Source organism: Propithecus coquereli, unplaced genomic scaffold (genome assembly GCF_000956105.1).
Source record: "Propithecus coquereli isolate 6110/MARCELLA unplaced genomic scaffold, Pcoq_1.0 Scaffold24, whole genome shotgun sequence".
Lineage (NCBI taxonomy): Eukaryota > Metazoa > Chordata > Mammalia > Primates > Indriidae > Propithecus > Propithecus coquereli.
In genome coordinates this window covers 4,461,547-4,474,151 of record NW_012147952.1, presented here as the reverse complement: position 1 = coordinate 4,474,151, position 12,605 = coordinate 4,461,547, and the positions used below count along the sequence as shown (strand labels likewise).

The following is a 12,605-nucleotide window of genomic DNA, read 5'->3' as shown; positions in this document are numbered from 1 at the left end:
CTTAAATACAAAGCCCTACTTTATTCATATTAATTATTTATTTCTTTGATCTATCCTACTTTATAGCTGGGGCATACTTAACAAAGCCCTTTTCATCAGTTGTGTCCTAAGCAGTTTTTATAACTTGGTAACTCAGTAAGACTTTTAGTAAGACTTTTGAGGGGTAAAACTAAAACTTCATGGTGGAATTTATTTATTTTTTGTTTGTTTGTAAAAATGAGTTAAATGCCATATATAAAACTTTGTGTATAGAAATTTGTATATAAAATTATATTTCCAACTCTAATAGTCAAGGTGGTACTGGGATGATGGCTACTTATCATGACAAAATTGTTTCTAATCTTTATTTTAGATTAAAAAATATGAAGATTTGATAGTACTGTTTAAAATATTAGCATATTAATGATTGGTACCGATTTTATTTTAAAATATAATGTCTTAAATTGGCATTTATATTTAAATTATGGTATGTTATTTAAGATTATGGGAAGCGGCAGTGCAGTCAGTGGGAAAAACAGCAACTTTGGAGCTAGACAGATTTGATTCTATCACTGTTATGTATTGAATCATGTTCCCCTAAAAGAGAGATTGAAATCCTAACTCCTAGTACCTGTGAATGTGACCTTATTTGGAAATAGGGTTTTTGCAGATGAGGCTGTTAGGGTAGGCCCATATCTGGTATATCTTGTATGCTTATAAGAGGAAGCAGACACAGAAGGAAGACAGAGATGTAGAAAGAATGCCATGTAATAACAGAGGCAGAGATGGAGTGATGCAGTTGCAAGCCAAAGAACTCGAAGAATTGTCGGCCACTGCCAGAAGCAAGGAAGAGGCAAGGAAGGTTTTTACCCAGAGCCTCAAAGGGAGTTTGGCCCTGCTGACACTTTGAGTTTGTACTTCTTGCCTCCAGAACTGTGAGAGACTAAATTTCTCTTGTACTAAGACAACCATTTTGTGCTAATTTGTTACAGCAGTCCTAGAAAAGTGATGTAGTCACATACTAGCTTTGGTCTTGGGCATTTAACCTCTGAATCTCACTTTCCTCATTTGTAAAAGACTAAGAACAGTTCTGGCATGGAGTAAGTATTTGGGAAATAATTGCTAGCTTTGCTATTGCTATCCTTTCTTCAAAGACAATCTACATTTATATATTACCTAACTCATTTATCATTTCCAAGTTTGAGACTGTGACTTACTGATTGGATTGGAAGTAAGAGCCTTGCCTTATGGTTCCCACTTAGATTTTCTAATTTGTAGAAACACAGTACATTTCATATGACCCATAGAATTTTTTAGGATATAAAGGATTAAACTTTTTTTGTAATTGTAAGTCTATAACTAAGGTTTTAATGGTATTTTTGAACTAATCTTCAAAAACAAAATGATCTAGCGTGACTATGAGTTTTCTAAAAAGCCATTTCAACTGCTTTTATGAAGTTCTAAATAATTTAAATATGGTTATTTATTTCTTCTACCCCCTTTATCTGATTACTAAATCTTAGTTTTATCATTGCTTTTTAGAGCAATTAGGTTAATCTGGTGCTGTCCTGTTTATCTGTATTTGAGGGGGAGGAGGGTATTTTGCTACATTGATGTATTATCTATTTAATAAAAGGGAAGCATTTTAAGTACTTTAAAAATATAATCTGTCATGGGATTAATTTAAAAAAAACTTTAAAAATGTTCAGTACTCCAGGATACCCTGCTACCTTATTGTACCTCTTTTACTTCTCTTATTCTCAAAATCCATACCCACCTTCTCTCATATCAGGGCCTAGATTATACAAATTACTTAGTCTACACTAAGTAACCTCTGTGGAAAACTTAGTGGTATCACTAATTTTTGAGTCTTGGGTAGGAAGGAAAGTGTAACTTACATTACTTCCTCTTAGGCAAGAACATGGACAACTGCTCAGCTCTTACAGCCTTCTCTTTTTGCCTGACAATGCAAAAAAATTTGCTACTGTGGTATCACACCAGTGGCACTAGTATGGCTCATAAAACTAAAGTCTTCTGCTCTAATCATCTAGAAGGGGGTTAATGTCATGATCTTCCTAGCCCCAGCTGATGTCTGCGATCCCTGCTGTCACCTGAACGAGCTTCTTTGATATTTCTGTACCTCATGCTAGGTATCAGTGTCCCTATGAAGGGTGCTATCTTTTGAACTTTTCAATGCTGCCATTACTGGGAATTTTAGAGTTCTGGAATGGCCCTCTCCACGTTTTGTCTCCTGGGCTACAAAGCCACACTACTCTAGCCTATGGTGGCTCAAAGTCACAAAAGCTATCTATCCCTTTAGCTTCTATTCTGCAGTCTAATTCCACTGTTTTTTGTTTTTTGACCTAAATTTTTCTTATTACTGATTGCAGTTGTTTTATAGATGTTTACTATAATAAAATTAGATAACTTGAGAACCCCTGAATGATTCTCAGATTTTTATTTCTAATTCATAACCTTATTTAAAGTCCTAAATTCATGTACATCTTGGGTCTGTTCATATGCTAAGTCCTCAATCGGATGTAGTCTCTCTTTGTAGTGTCTCCCTATAGATAACATCTACTCAGCAGTTCTCATGGGGAAATTTGTGGACTACTAGACTAGGTTGTGTTTCCATGTGTTTTACTTCTTGTATCAAAACATCTATTCCATTTTAATAACTATTTTCTATATTAGACCTTGAACTCTAGGAGGTCAGGTACTAGGCTGAATCCTCAATGCCTGGAATATATGGGCACTCACGAAATAGTAGGTAAATGAAGATTACATCATGATGGGACCTTTAGGAAGAAATGAAAGTCCCATTTCCTAGACTCTCTTTTAATCTGTTTATTTCCAAATATTTGATTATGTTACACTCTTCAGAAATCTCTCCAGTTCTTTATTTCCTGCAGGACATTTTAACACTCAGGGTTACTTAGCTTTCAGAGACTTTATTGTCAGCAGCAGTAACCAACTCTGGCTAGTTTAGACAGGAAAGGAATTTATTAGAGGAGGATTGGGTAGCTTTCACACAAAATGGGTGAGAAGTCCAAAGGATCAGGTTTGAAGACAGGTGGGAGGGAAGTAAGGGAGATTTGAAAGCATAAACAATCTGGTCCACATGCCACAGCTGCTGCAGAGTTCTCCCTGCTCAACTACTGCTGTAGCTGCTAATTTAATCACACCCACTCTTGTCTTTGTCTCCCAGGATTCAGTGATTTTTGTGGGAGTATTTGCTGAGTCTAGATCTTGTGCCTTTGTACTAGCTACCTACCATAGGGTTAAGGAGAGAAAGGACCCAACTCTCCCTTTGGTTTCTGAAGTGGGAGGTGGGGCCCTGCATCCCTTCAAAACTCTCGCAGTGGAGAATTCCGCAGTACTTGCAAGTGTGTTTGGATGCTAGGCAACTTAACAACAATAATAAAACAAATTATAATTATCCATCAGAGGTTTCTCTTCATTTTTATGATCTGAAGGTTCTGAGTTTGTATATCAGAAAGGACATGTCTATTTCATGAGAGAGCACAGTGTTGGAGACAGGGAGGGCTGGGTTCTTTCTCAGAGTTACTAGTTGGGTGGTCTTGGGAAAATTACTAAACCTTCCTAAGTGACAGTTGCCTAGTTTAAAATAAGGAAAATACTTTGTAAGGCTCTTGTACTTTTAAAATGAGATGATATGTATTAAGTGCTTATAATGCCTGACAGTTAGTACACATTCAGCAATCAGTCAGTGTAACACTGGGTAATTATGGTACCAGTTTACCTTCTTAGCCTTGTCTCATTTCCTTCCAACATGAAAACTCTCCATAAATCCACAGTATTTATGCTCATTGTTCTTAAATATATGCTGTGCTTTCCACCTTCTTTCTTCTCCACATGCCCCCCTTTTTCTCTTTTTTCCATCTTTCTTTTATGTGTGGCTCTGTTCAAGTCCTCATTTCGTCTCAGTAAGAAAGTTCCTTTATGCCATCCGTTTTGGCACTTAGAATTTTAGTAGTTTTCTTTGTATTTATATGCTATCTTTGATAAAGTAGTTTATTAGAGGACAAAGGGGACTGACTTGAGGAAAAGGCAATTTAGTAGAAGGAATATTGGGCTTGGAGTCAGAAATTCTTGGTCCTAGCCTAGCACCAGCTATTGCTTTTTGTGTGACATTGGGTAAGATTCTGAATGTGTTGTTTTTATATAAAATGGAGGTAACACTATAGGACTTTGGTGAGGATCAGATGATATATGTGTATGAAAGAAAGGGCTATGTAAACTGTTTAAAGTATGATTGCTTTTGTGTATGTCTTGAACCTTATATCATGCTTTTCACATAGAATGGCTTAATATGTTAAGGATAATGATTGTTTTAGACAGTTTTTTCAGATTTTCCTGGACTCAAAAGACATGTAATTTTTTTATACATTTAAAAAATTATAATCAACACATTGTGATGAAGTATTACAGCTATCCTTTGATTTTGTTCAAGTGTAATTTAGTATTCAGTGATTATTCTTGATTCCAATAAAATGTTCAGTTTTATTATACTGTGGTATAATTTATTAGATTTCAAATTCTTTTTATTCAGTTAAGTAAAAAATATATCTCCTTGCTTAATCACAACTGATGATCTCTTTGCCCTAGCAACTAATTCTAAAGAGTGATTTGAGAGGTTTCTGTTCAAAAGTATACAATATGGAAATTGGCCCAGCTGTCAACCTTTTTTTAAAAAAATCCTTAGATTAGTATTAAGAAAGAGGGAGAAAATGTACAGAGACTTAAAAATATAGTTTGTTCTTCCAAATCGTCTCAGCTTTCATCCCTTCAATGTCATAAAACTTGATGTTTAAGTGAACTGTTGTGCATAAATAGACCCTGGATGCAAAGTTGTGACCCAGTAGGTCTAGTGAAAAATTATACAGGTTTTGCCTCTCTTCATTTAGGAGTCCTGTGTTATTAGTTTGTTTTAGTTATGTGCCTTGATTCTTTGCAGTGAAAGAAAATTTTCTCTAAACAAAGTTTCACTAGTAAATAAGCTTTGATGGAAAACATTTTTAAGGGGAATCTATCAGAATTTGACAAAACCAAGTTTTATTAAGCGACTGTATGGTTTTTCAAAAATGTGTTGTAATTAGATGCTAACTCTATTTTCTAGATATGTATTTTAACCTTCTTTTCTTTTTTCAATTATAAAGAGAAATTGAACACCCATATAAAGTTTATATGTTCAGTTTTTTTCAGAAATAAAGATTAGATGACTAATTTTTTATGTTATTAAGTTACGGATAATTAGGACTGTTCAACATAAAATTCTTACTTATCAAGAGAATGAGAAGACAATATTTTCACCACAGATTGGGAGAAAATATTTGCAAATGGCATACTGATAAAAGATGATTATCCAAAATATACAAAGAACTCTTAATACTCAACAATAAGAAAATGAACAACCTGATAAAAAATGAGCACAAGACTTGAATATACACCTCACCAAAGAGAATATACAGTGTCTTAATCAGCTGGGGCTGCTATAACAAAATACCATAGACTGGGTGGCTTGAACAACAGACATTTATTTCTCATAATTCTGGAGGCTGGGAAGTCCAAGATCAAGGTACTGGTAGATTCTGTTCATAGTGAGGGCCCTCTTACTGGCCTGGAAGATGGCTGTCTTCTTGCTTTATCCTCACGTGATAGAGATTGAGACAGATCTGGTTTTTCTTCCTCTTTTTATAAGGACATTAATACCATGATGGAGGCTCCACCCTCATGACTTCATGTAAATCTAATTACCTTTCAAAGGCCCCACTTCCAAATACCATCACACTGGGAGTTAGGGTTTCAACATACGAATTTTTGGAGAACACAAACATTCAGTCTATAACATGCAGATGGCAAGTAAGGATATAAAACATGCTCAACATCATCTATCATTATGTCAGGTTTTATTCTGAAATGTCAGTTCTTGGCACGCCCATGGCTGAAGAATCACCAGACATGTCAAAGTTAGGCAAGCATGAAAATGAGGTTTATCGAGGAGAGAAAGATAGGATTATAGGGCAAGAGCAAGATATAGGTTTACAGAGTGTGATACCTAGGCCACAGATGACGACCAGACCCATTGTCTCAGCAAAGGGAGAGGAAAGGGAAGGACACAGAAAGGGCCTGGTTATGGTCAGCATCTTGTTTTTTAGTGCCCGGATTGGGACCTCCCTCGTGGCTCAGACGTCACCATGGGACCACTTTGATTGGACAGTTGGGAGTTGCATGACCTGAGTCTCTGAAAGCCCATGGTGGGGGTGAATTTTAGCAGCATCCACTTTCATCCCTAGGAAACCCTCGGAATCCCTCACTATCTACCTAACAATTAGGGAATTACAAATTAAAACAATCATGAGATACCACTACATACCTAGTAGAGTGTTAAAAACCCAAAACACTGACAACAAATGCTGGGGAGAATGTGGAACAACAGGAACTATCATTCAGTCATGGTGGGAATGCAAAATGGTTTTGAAAGACAGTTTGACAGTTTGTTACAAAAGTAAACATACTCTTACAATATGATCCAGCAATTGCACTCTTTGTATTTATCCGAGTGAGTTGAAAACTTACCTCCATACAAAAAGCTGCACATGGATGTTTATAGAAACTTTATTCGTAATTGTCATAACTTGTAAGTAACCAAGATATCCTTTAGTAGGTGAATGGATAAATAAACATCCAGACGGTGGAATATTATTCAGTGCTAAAAAGAAATGATCAATGAAGCCATGAAAAAGATGTAGAACCCTAAATGCGTATTACTAAGTGAAAGAAGCTTATCTGAAGTGGCTACGTATTGTATGAGTCCAACTATATGACATTCTGGAAAAGGCATAACTATGGAGACAATGAAAAGATTAGTCATTGTCAGGAGTTAGCAGGGAGAGAGGGATGAGGATTTTTAGTATACAGAGGATTTTTACAGCAGTGGGACTATTCTGTATTATATTATAGTGGTAGATAGATGTCATTATACATTTGCCAAAACCCGTAGAATATACATCACCAAGAGTGAACCCTAATGTAAACTCTGGATGTTGGGTGATGATGTGTCAGTGTAGGTTCATCGATTATAACAAGTGTACCACTGTGGTATGAGATGTTGACAGTGGGGGAAGTTGTGCATGTGTGTGGGGCAGAGGATATATGGGAAGTCTATACTTTCTGTTCAATTTTGCTGTGATCCTAAAAGTATAAAAAATAAAGTCTATGTACAGATTTTCATGTTCATAATATGAAATCTAGTTATCAGGCCAAGTCTTCTGACATCAACCAGTACACTGCAATTCAGTTCTGATACTAAGCACCCTGTATCAAACTCCACAGGTTTAAGGGCATAGTACCCAACAAGACTGCCCGTGCTTCAGACACCAACTGCAAGTCAAGTCCCCAGGCCACTCACCCTTCTTTCCAACTGGCTTCAAATCCCAGGAGTTTGTTCCCAAGACCCTCCTTGCTATCTCCCCATGAGACTTGCTTCACCGCAGATGCTGGTCGCAAGTTTGGGGATCTCCAGGTCATCCACACTTCTGACCAACTGGCTGTGTATTCAGCGGGGGTTCGTGGAAGAGATACATATGGTGGGGTTTGGGAGATTCCTCAACGCAGAGCTTTCATGCCTTTTCCCTGTATATGCAGAGCACATCACCTTCCTGGCACATGGATAAGTTCACCAGCCAGAAGGCTCTCCTTCACTTCATTGTTCAGAGTTTTTATTGGAACTTCATGATGTAGGCATGATTGATTGAACATTAGCTAACTGGTTGAACAAAATTTCCAGGGCTGGGCCAAAGCCCCTAATCATACCATTTGTCTTTCTGGTGACCAGCTGCCTTCCTGAGCCCTCTCTGATGTGAATCAAGGGGCTTATGAATAACAAAGATACTCCTGTCACCTGGGAAATTCCAAGGGTAAAAACTTCCTGCCAGGAACCCAAGATAAAGACAAGAAATATTCAACACCAGGTTTTGCGAAAATAGTAGCCTTTGACAACCTAATAGTTTATTTTTTTTTGTATTTGAAAGTCTACCATGGAAAGCTGAGGTGACTGAAAAGTATTTAAGATCGAAAGATTTAAGAGGAAATGCTGATTTATTTATTATCTAGTATTTTAATAGTTTAGACTTTATAGCTATTTAAATCTTTATACATCATGCAGTTTTGAATTTTATGATTTTATGCATAAATGTATTTCTTTTGGTAAAAAGGAGGGAGGACTTTACTTGGAAAAGTCAACCAGTAGAACAACAGAGGAATGACCCTTTATAGTTTTTACTACCTCACACTGTCTAAATAAACAGATGACCTTAAAAACAGTTTTTGTCTGGGCTTTAGCTTGCTCCGTTGGACTTATTTTCCCTTTTAATAGCCAGGTATTTCAGAGCGTTTTAGGTCTCTACTTCGTCCAAGGAAATGCTTATATTTTTTTCTTGCAGATTGATTATACCGGAACAGAGCCTTCCAGTCCCTGCAATAAATGTTTGTCTCCTGAAGTGACACCTTGCATTTGTACCATTGACTTCACACTGGAAAAGTCATTTGAGGTCTGTGTTTTCAAGTAATGTGTTAGAAAAAAACATGCTTTTGAAAATACTGACATTGTACTAAATGTTTTTTACTAGGTGTTTTCTTTTTGTAGAGAAGTCACTTTAATTTATTGGAATCCATATACTTTTGAGGAAGATCGTTTTATGTTTGGCTGTTGTGTTTTGCTGTCTGCTAATTAAATGTATTTGAATGGTTTACTTTAGTTAGTACTTTGTATATAAAATTGAAGACATCATATTTTACCCTTTCACTGGAATATTTTATAACTGTACAAATCAATTTTGTATCGAGTTTAAATCTATATGTACTGTATTTTTTAAATTATTGCTCAAATTGTTTTATGTACTTTTAATGCTAAAACAAATTTTACTTTAGAAAATAAATACTAATTTTCCCATCATTGAATTGAATTTTTTCATTCTCCCTTCGATAGCTCAGCTGGTAGAACGGATGACTGTAGTACCATCCATAATTGAATTTTTATGAGATATGAAGAATTAAAAAAAATGCAAACACTTATTAAAACCTTACTGATTTTATTTTGATACGTAGTTAGAAATCCATCTGTGTGTGCATGTGTGTATGTCTTTTGTGTTCACGCTGATCTGCCGTTCTTCTTGGTAACTGAGCATATGCTAAAGGACATAAAGATTCAGAATAGGCATGAAAAGACCAGTTTGTACTCTCCTCTACCTGAAAATTGTTCTTCGGGGAGCAAAACTGCTTTAATACATACCAACTTTTTAGATTTTCTACTCTTGAGATTTTCTAAAGGCAGTGATGACTTTGTTAGTCTCTGGTAGATGGTTGCCATCTTGTGGCTGTAGGTGCTCTTGCACGGAGCTAAAAGGCAGGATAATGCTGCCTTTGGGAAAAACCATGGAAACAAATTTGGTAGAAGACAGAAATTTAATTATTTAACTTTATTTCAGCAGAGATTAAAAAAAATGTAAAGCATCTTTAAAAGTCCATTGTTTTTCAATGTGATGGGACTCTAAAGATGCAGTAAGTTTTGCTTTTGTCAAAAAAGGCAAAATTGAAGTAATGAGGTACTTGTAATGACTTAGCAGCTCCATTAGTCCCCTCCCCTATTCAAAAAACACTGATTCCAAAAATTCCCTTCTGTAGAGGTGATCAGCCTCAGATTCTTTCTCTTGTGAGTTCTATGTTTCTTCAAAAGCCTAAACTTTAAATTGGGCTAAAGTCTTTTCAGGGAACTTCAAGCAGGTTATTTTAACTCAGAATTCATTGAAGGGATTGTTTTTTCAATTTGCAAATTGAATTTACTGTATGGATTCTTAATTGAGATAATACTTTTTTTAAAAAGCATATTCATTGTCTCTGTGTGATGTAATTGTGATACTCCCTGCCCTCCCCAAAAAAGGTTTCCATGTAAACATTTCCTTAATATAGAGTGGGAAAATTGGCATGGTTTGACACTTGAAAATCAAGCTTTAAGTAAATGGTACTATGAAGGTAGCAAGTCAAAGCATACTTGTAATGTTACTGAATTCCTTTTAATTGAGGATAAGAATATAGAAAATAGAGGTTGCAACCAGAAAGGAGAAAATAGCTTAAAGTTTTTGCTACCTCAAAAAATTTTAGTCATTCGGGATGGCTTCTTAGCATCTTCTAAATAATTGTAGGATATGTATGTTACCCTTCTTTCCCAAGTTATTTTGAAGTTGGCTCCACTAAATAAATACATTAAAGTACTTTTCTTGATTATTATAAAGTGACTCATTATCTTAGATACTTTACTAATTACTAGTTTAATTGCTAATATTATATAGTGTCCTATTGAGAAATTTATTATATCCCAGTTCAAGTTCAGAATTTACTTAGACAAAAAATGAAAGTTTGATTATTATCCTTCTGAAAAGTTGGTGCTACTTGGGTGAAGATCAGTCTGAATTGGAGAAAATTTTAAATTGAAAGTAGCTCAGAGTAGGCTAATAGATTGAATGAAGATTGGTTTTTTTGTTTGTTTTTTGAGACAGGGTCTTGCTCTGTTGCCTGGGCTAGAGTGAAGTGGCGTTAAAATAGCTCACTGCAACCTCAAACTTCTAGCAATGGGCGATCCTCCTGTCTCAGCCTCCCAAGTAGCTGGGATTACAGGGGCATGCCACCATGCCTGGCTAATTTTTCTACTTTCTCTAGAGATGGAGTCTCCCTCTTGCTCAGTCTGGTCTTGAACTCCTGGCCTCAAGCAATCCTCTCCCCTTGGCCTTCCAAAATGCTAGGATTACAGGCATGAGCCACTGTGCCAGGCCAGAAGGTTGTTTTTTCAGTGTAAATAGTACTTGTTTGAAGTCATTAAGGGTAGTTCCAGAGTTTACTTTTGAATTTTTGTGACATACCTTCTTTAACCTTATTTACAATTGTACCATTTTAGATTGCTAAGTGCTGACAGAATTCACCACACCTGTCATCACAAATTGTAATCTAGTAAAGTCTAAATTACATAGCTTTTATGTATACATGAAACAAGTTTATACATAATAGTTTTTATATGAAAATTTTTTCTCTCCATTTCTCTAGGGCAATGTGTTTATGTATTATGGACTGTCTAATTTCTATCAAAACCATCGTCGTTATGTGAAATCTCGAGATGATAGTCAACTAAATGGAGATTCTAGTGCTTTGCTTGTAAGTAAAATTATGAAATAGGAAAATGTGTTATCTGTAAAATAAGAACATGTAGTAACTGTTCAGTTAGAATTGTTAAAGTATTTTATGTTAGGATGAAATTAAAGTGTTACTTGTCATTAATAGTTTGTATAGTGAGGGTTTGTAGTTAAAATATTTTTTTCCTGGAATTTGCACAGATAATGACTTCCTGCAGCCAGAGGACGCATTACTACCTGCTTGTTTCTAGTAGTGTCATTGGGATTTTTTCTTCATTAATTTGTTTGTAATAGAATTTTGATGAGTCTAACATTCTGGGTGTGTAAATATGATCTGCTTGAGTTTATTCATTATTACTGCACTAGGTAGAAGAATATGTAAACTAGCTGCTTTTAATTTTTGGGGTTGTGTTTTAAAATTGAACATACCTCCCCATTGTGGGAAACCTGAGCAGTAAAGTTCAAAAGGTGGATTACTGAAAAACTGTCTGAAGAGCTTTTTGAAAAAATTGATTCCAGAATTCCTTTAAGTCTAATATGTCAGTATTTGTAAGGAGGAAGCTCTATAATATCTGTTTTTAATAAGCTCCCCTTTTGATGCCCAGGTTTGGGAATCTGTGGACTAGGGGATCTTAGTTTCTTGACTGTTGTTCAACTTTCCATAGTAGTGGTTAGTATCTAAGTATTTTGTATTTTTGTTGCCAATGCAGTGAACAGATGATCTGAGCTATGCATAATCCTCCCATCTTATCACATGCTATTTCTCACTCTTGTCATGCTCCAGCTGCATTAAACTTTACTTCCTCAGGAGTAACAATTTCTTTCTTAGTGGCATGTGGTGTTCTCTTTGCTTAAAACTCTCTTCTGCCTGCTCTTCACACAGCTGGCTCCTACCCTTTTTTAGGTCTTACATGATACTTCCTCCAGAGTCAAGCTTTTCATTACCATAGATTCTAAAGCAGCTCTTCCTACCCTGTCCCCATTAACCCTTACACAGCATATTTATAACATTGTGATTTGTAATTATATATTTGTTTAGTTATTTATTATCTGTCTTTGCAACTATGCTGTAAGCTCTTGAGAGCAGGGAGCATGACTTTTCTTTAATCGCTATTTACCAAGCACCTCCCTGGTGCTTAGTACATGGAAGGCATGTGATAAATATTTATTGAATGAATATAGACATCTTTATCATGGCTCTTATTTTGTATTATAGTTGGTTATGTATTGATCTATTTCCTCTGTACATTGTGAGTTGCATAAAAGCAAGGATTGATTCTGTTTCTCATATCTTGCGTGATACGTAGTACATATTAGGTACTTATTAAATAGCTTTCCTAAGCCAGTTAATGCAAAGTACCTAGCATTGTTTGTTTTAGTACCTGACACACAGGCAGTAAATAATATTTTTCTTTCTTTGAA

At 35.7% G+C, this 12,605-nt stretch overlaps 1 protein-coding gene across 1 annotated transcript in view; it reads left to right on the top strand.

Moving 5' to 3' along the window:
* Positions 1–12,605, top strand: part of TMEM30A (transmembrane protein 30A) — a 29,184-nt gene that overhangs the window by 9,652 nt on the left and 6,927 nt on the right. The window contains 2 exon segments of the mRNA XM_012646070.1: positions 8,445–8,552; positions 11,098–11,205. Coding sequence (XP_012501524.1) covers positions 8,445–8,552; positions 11,098–11,205 — 216 coding nt within the window.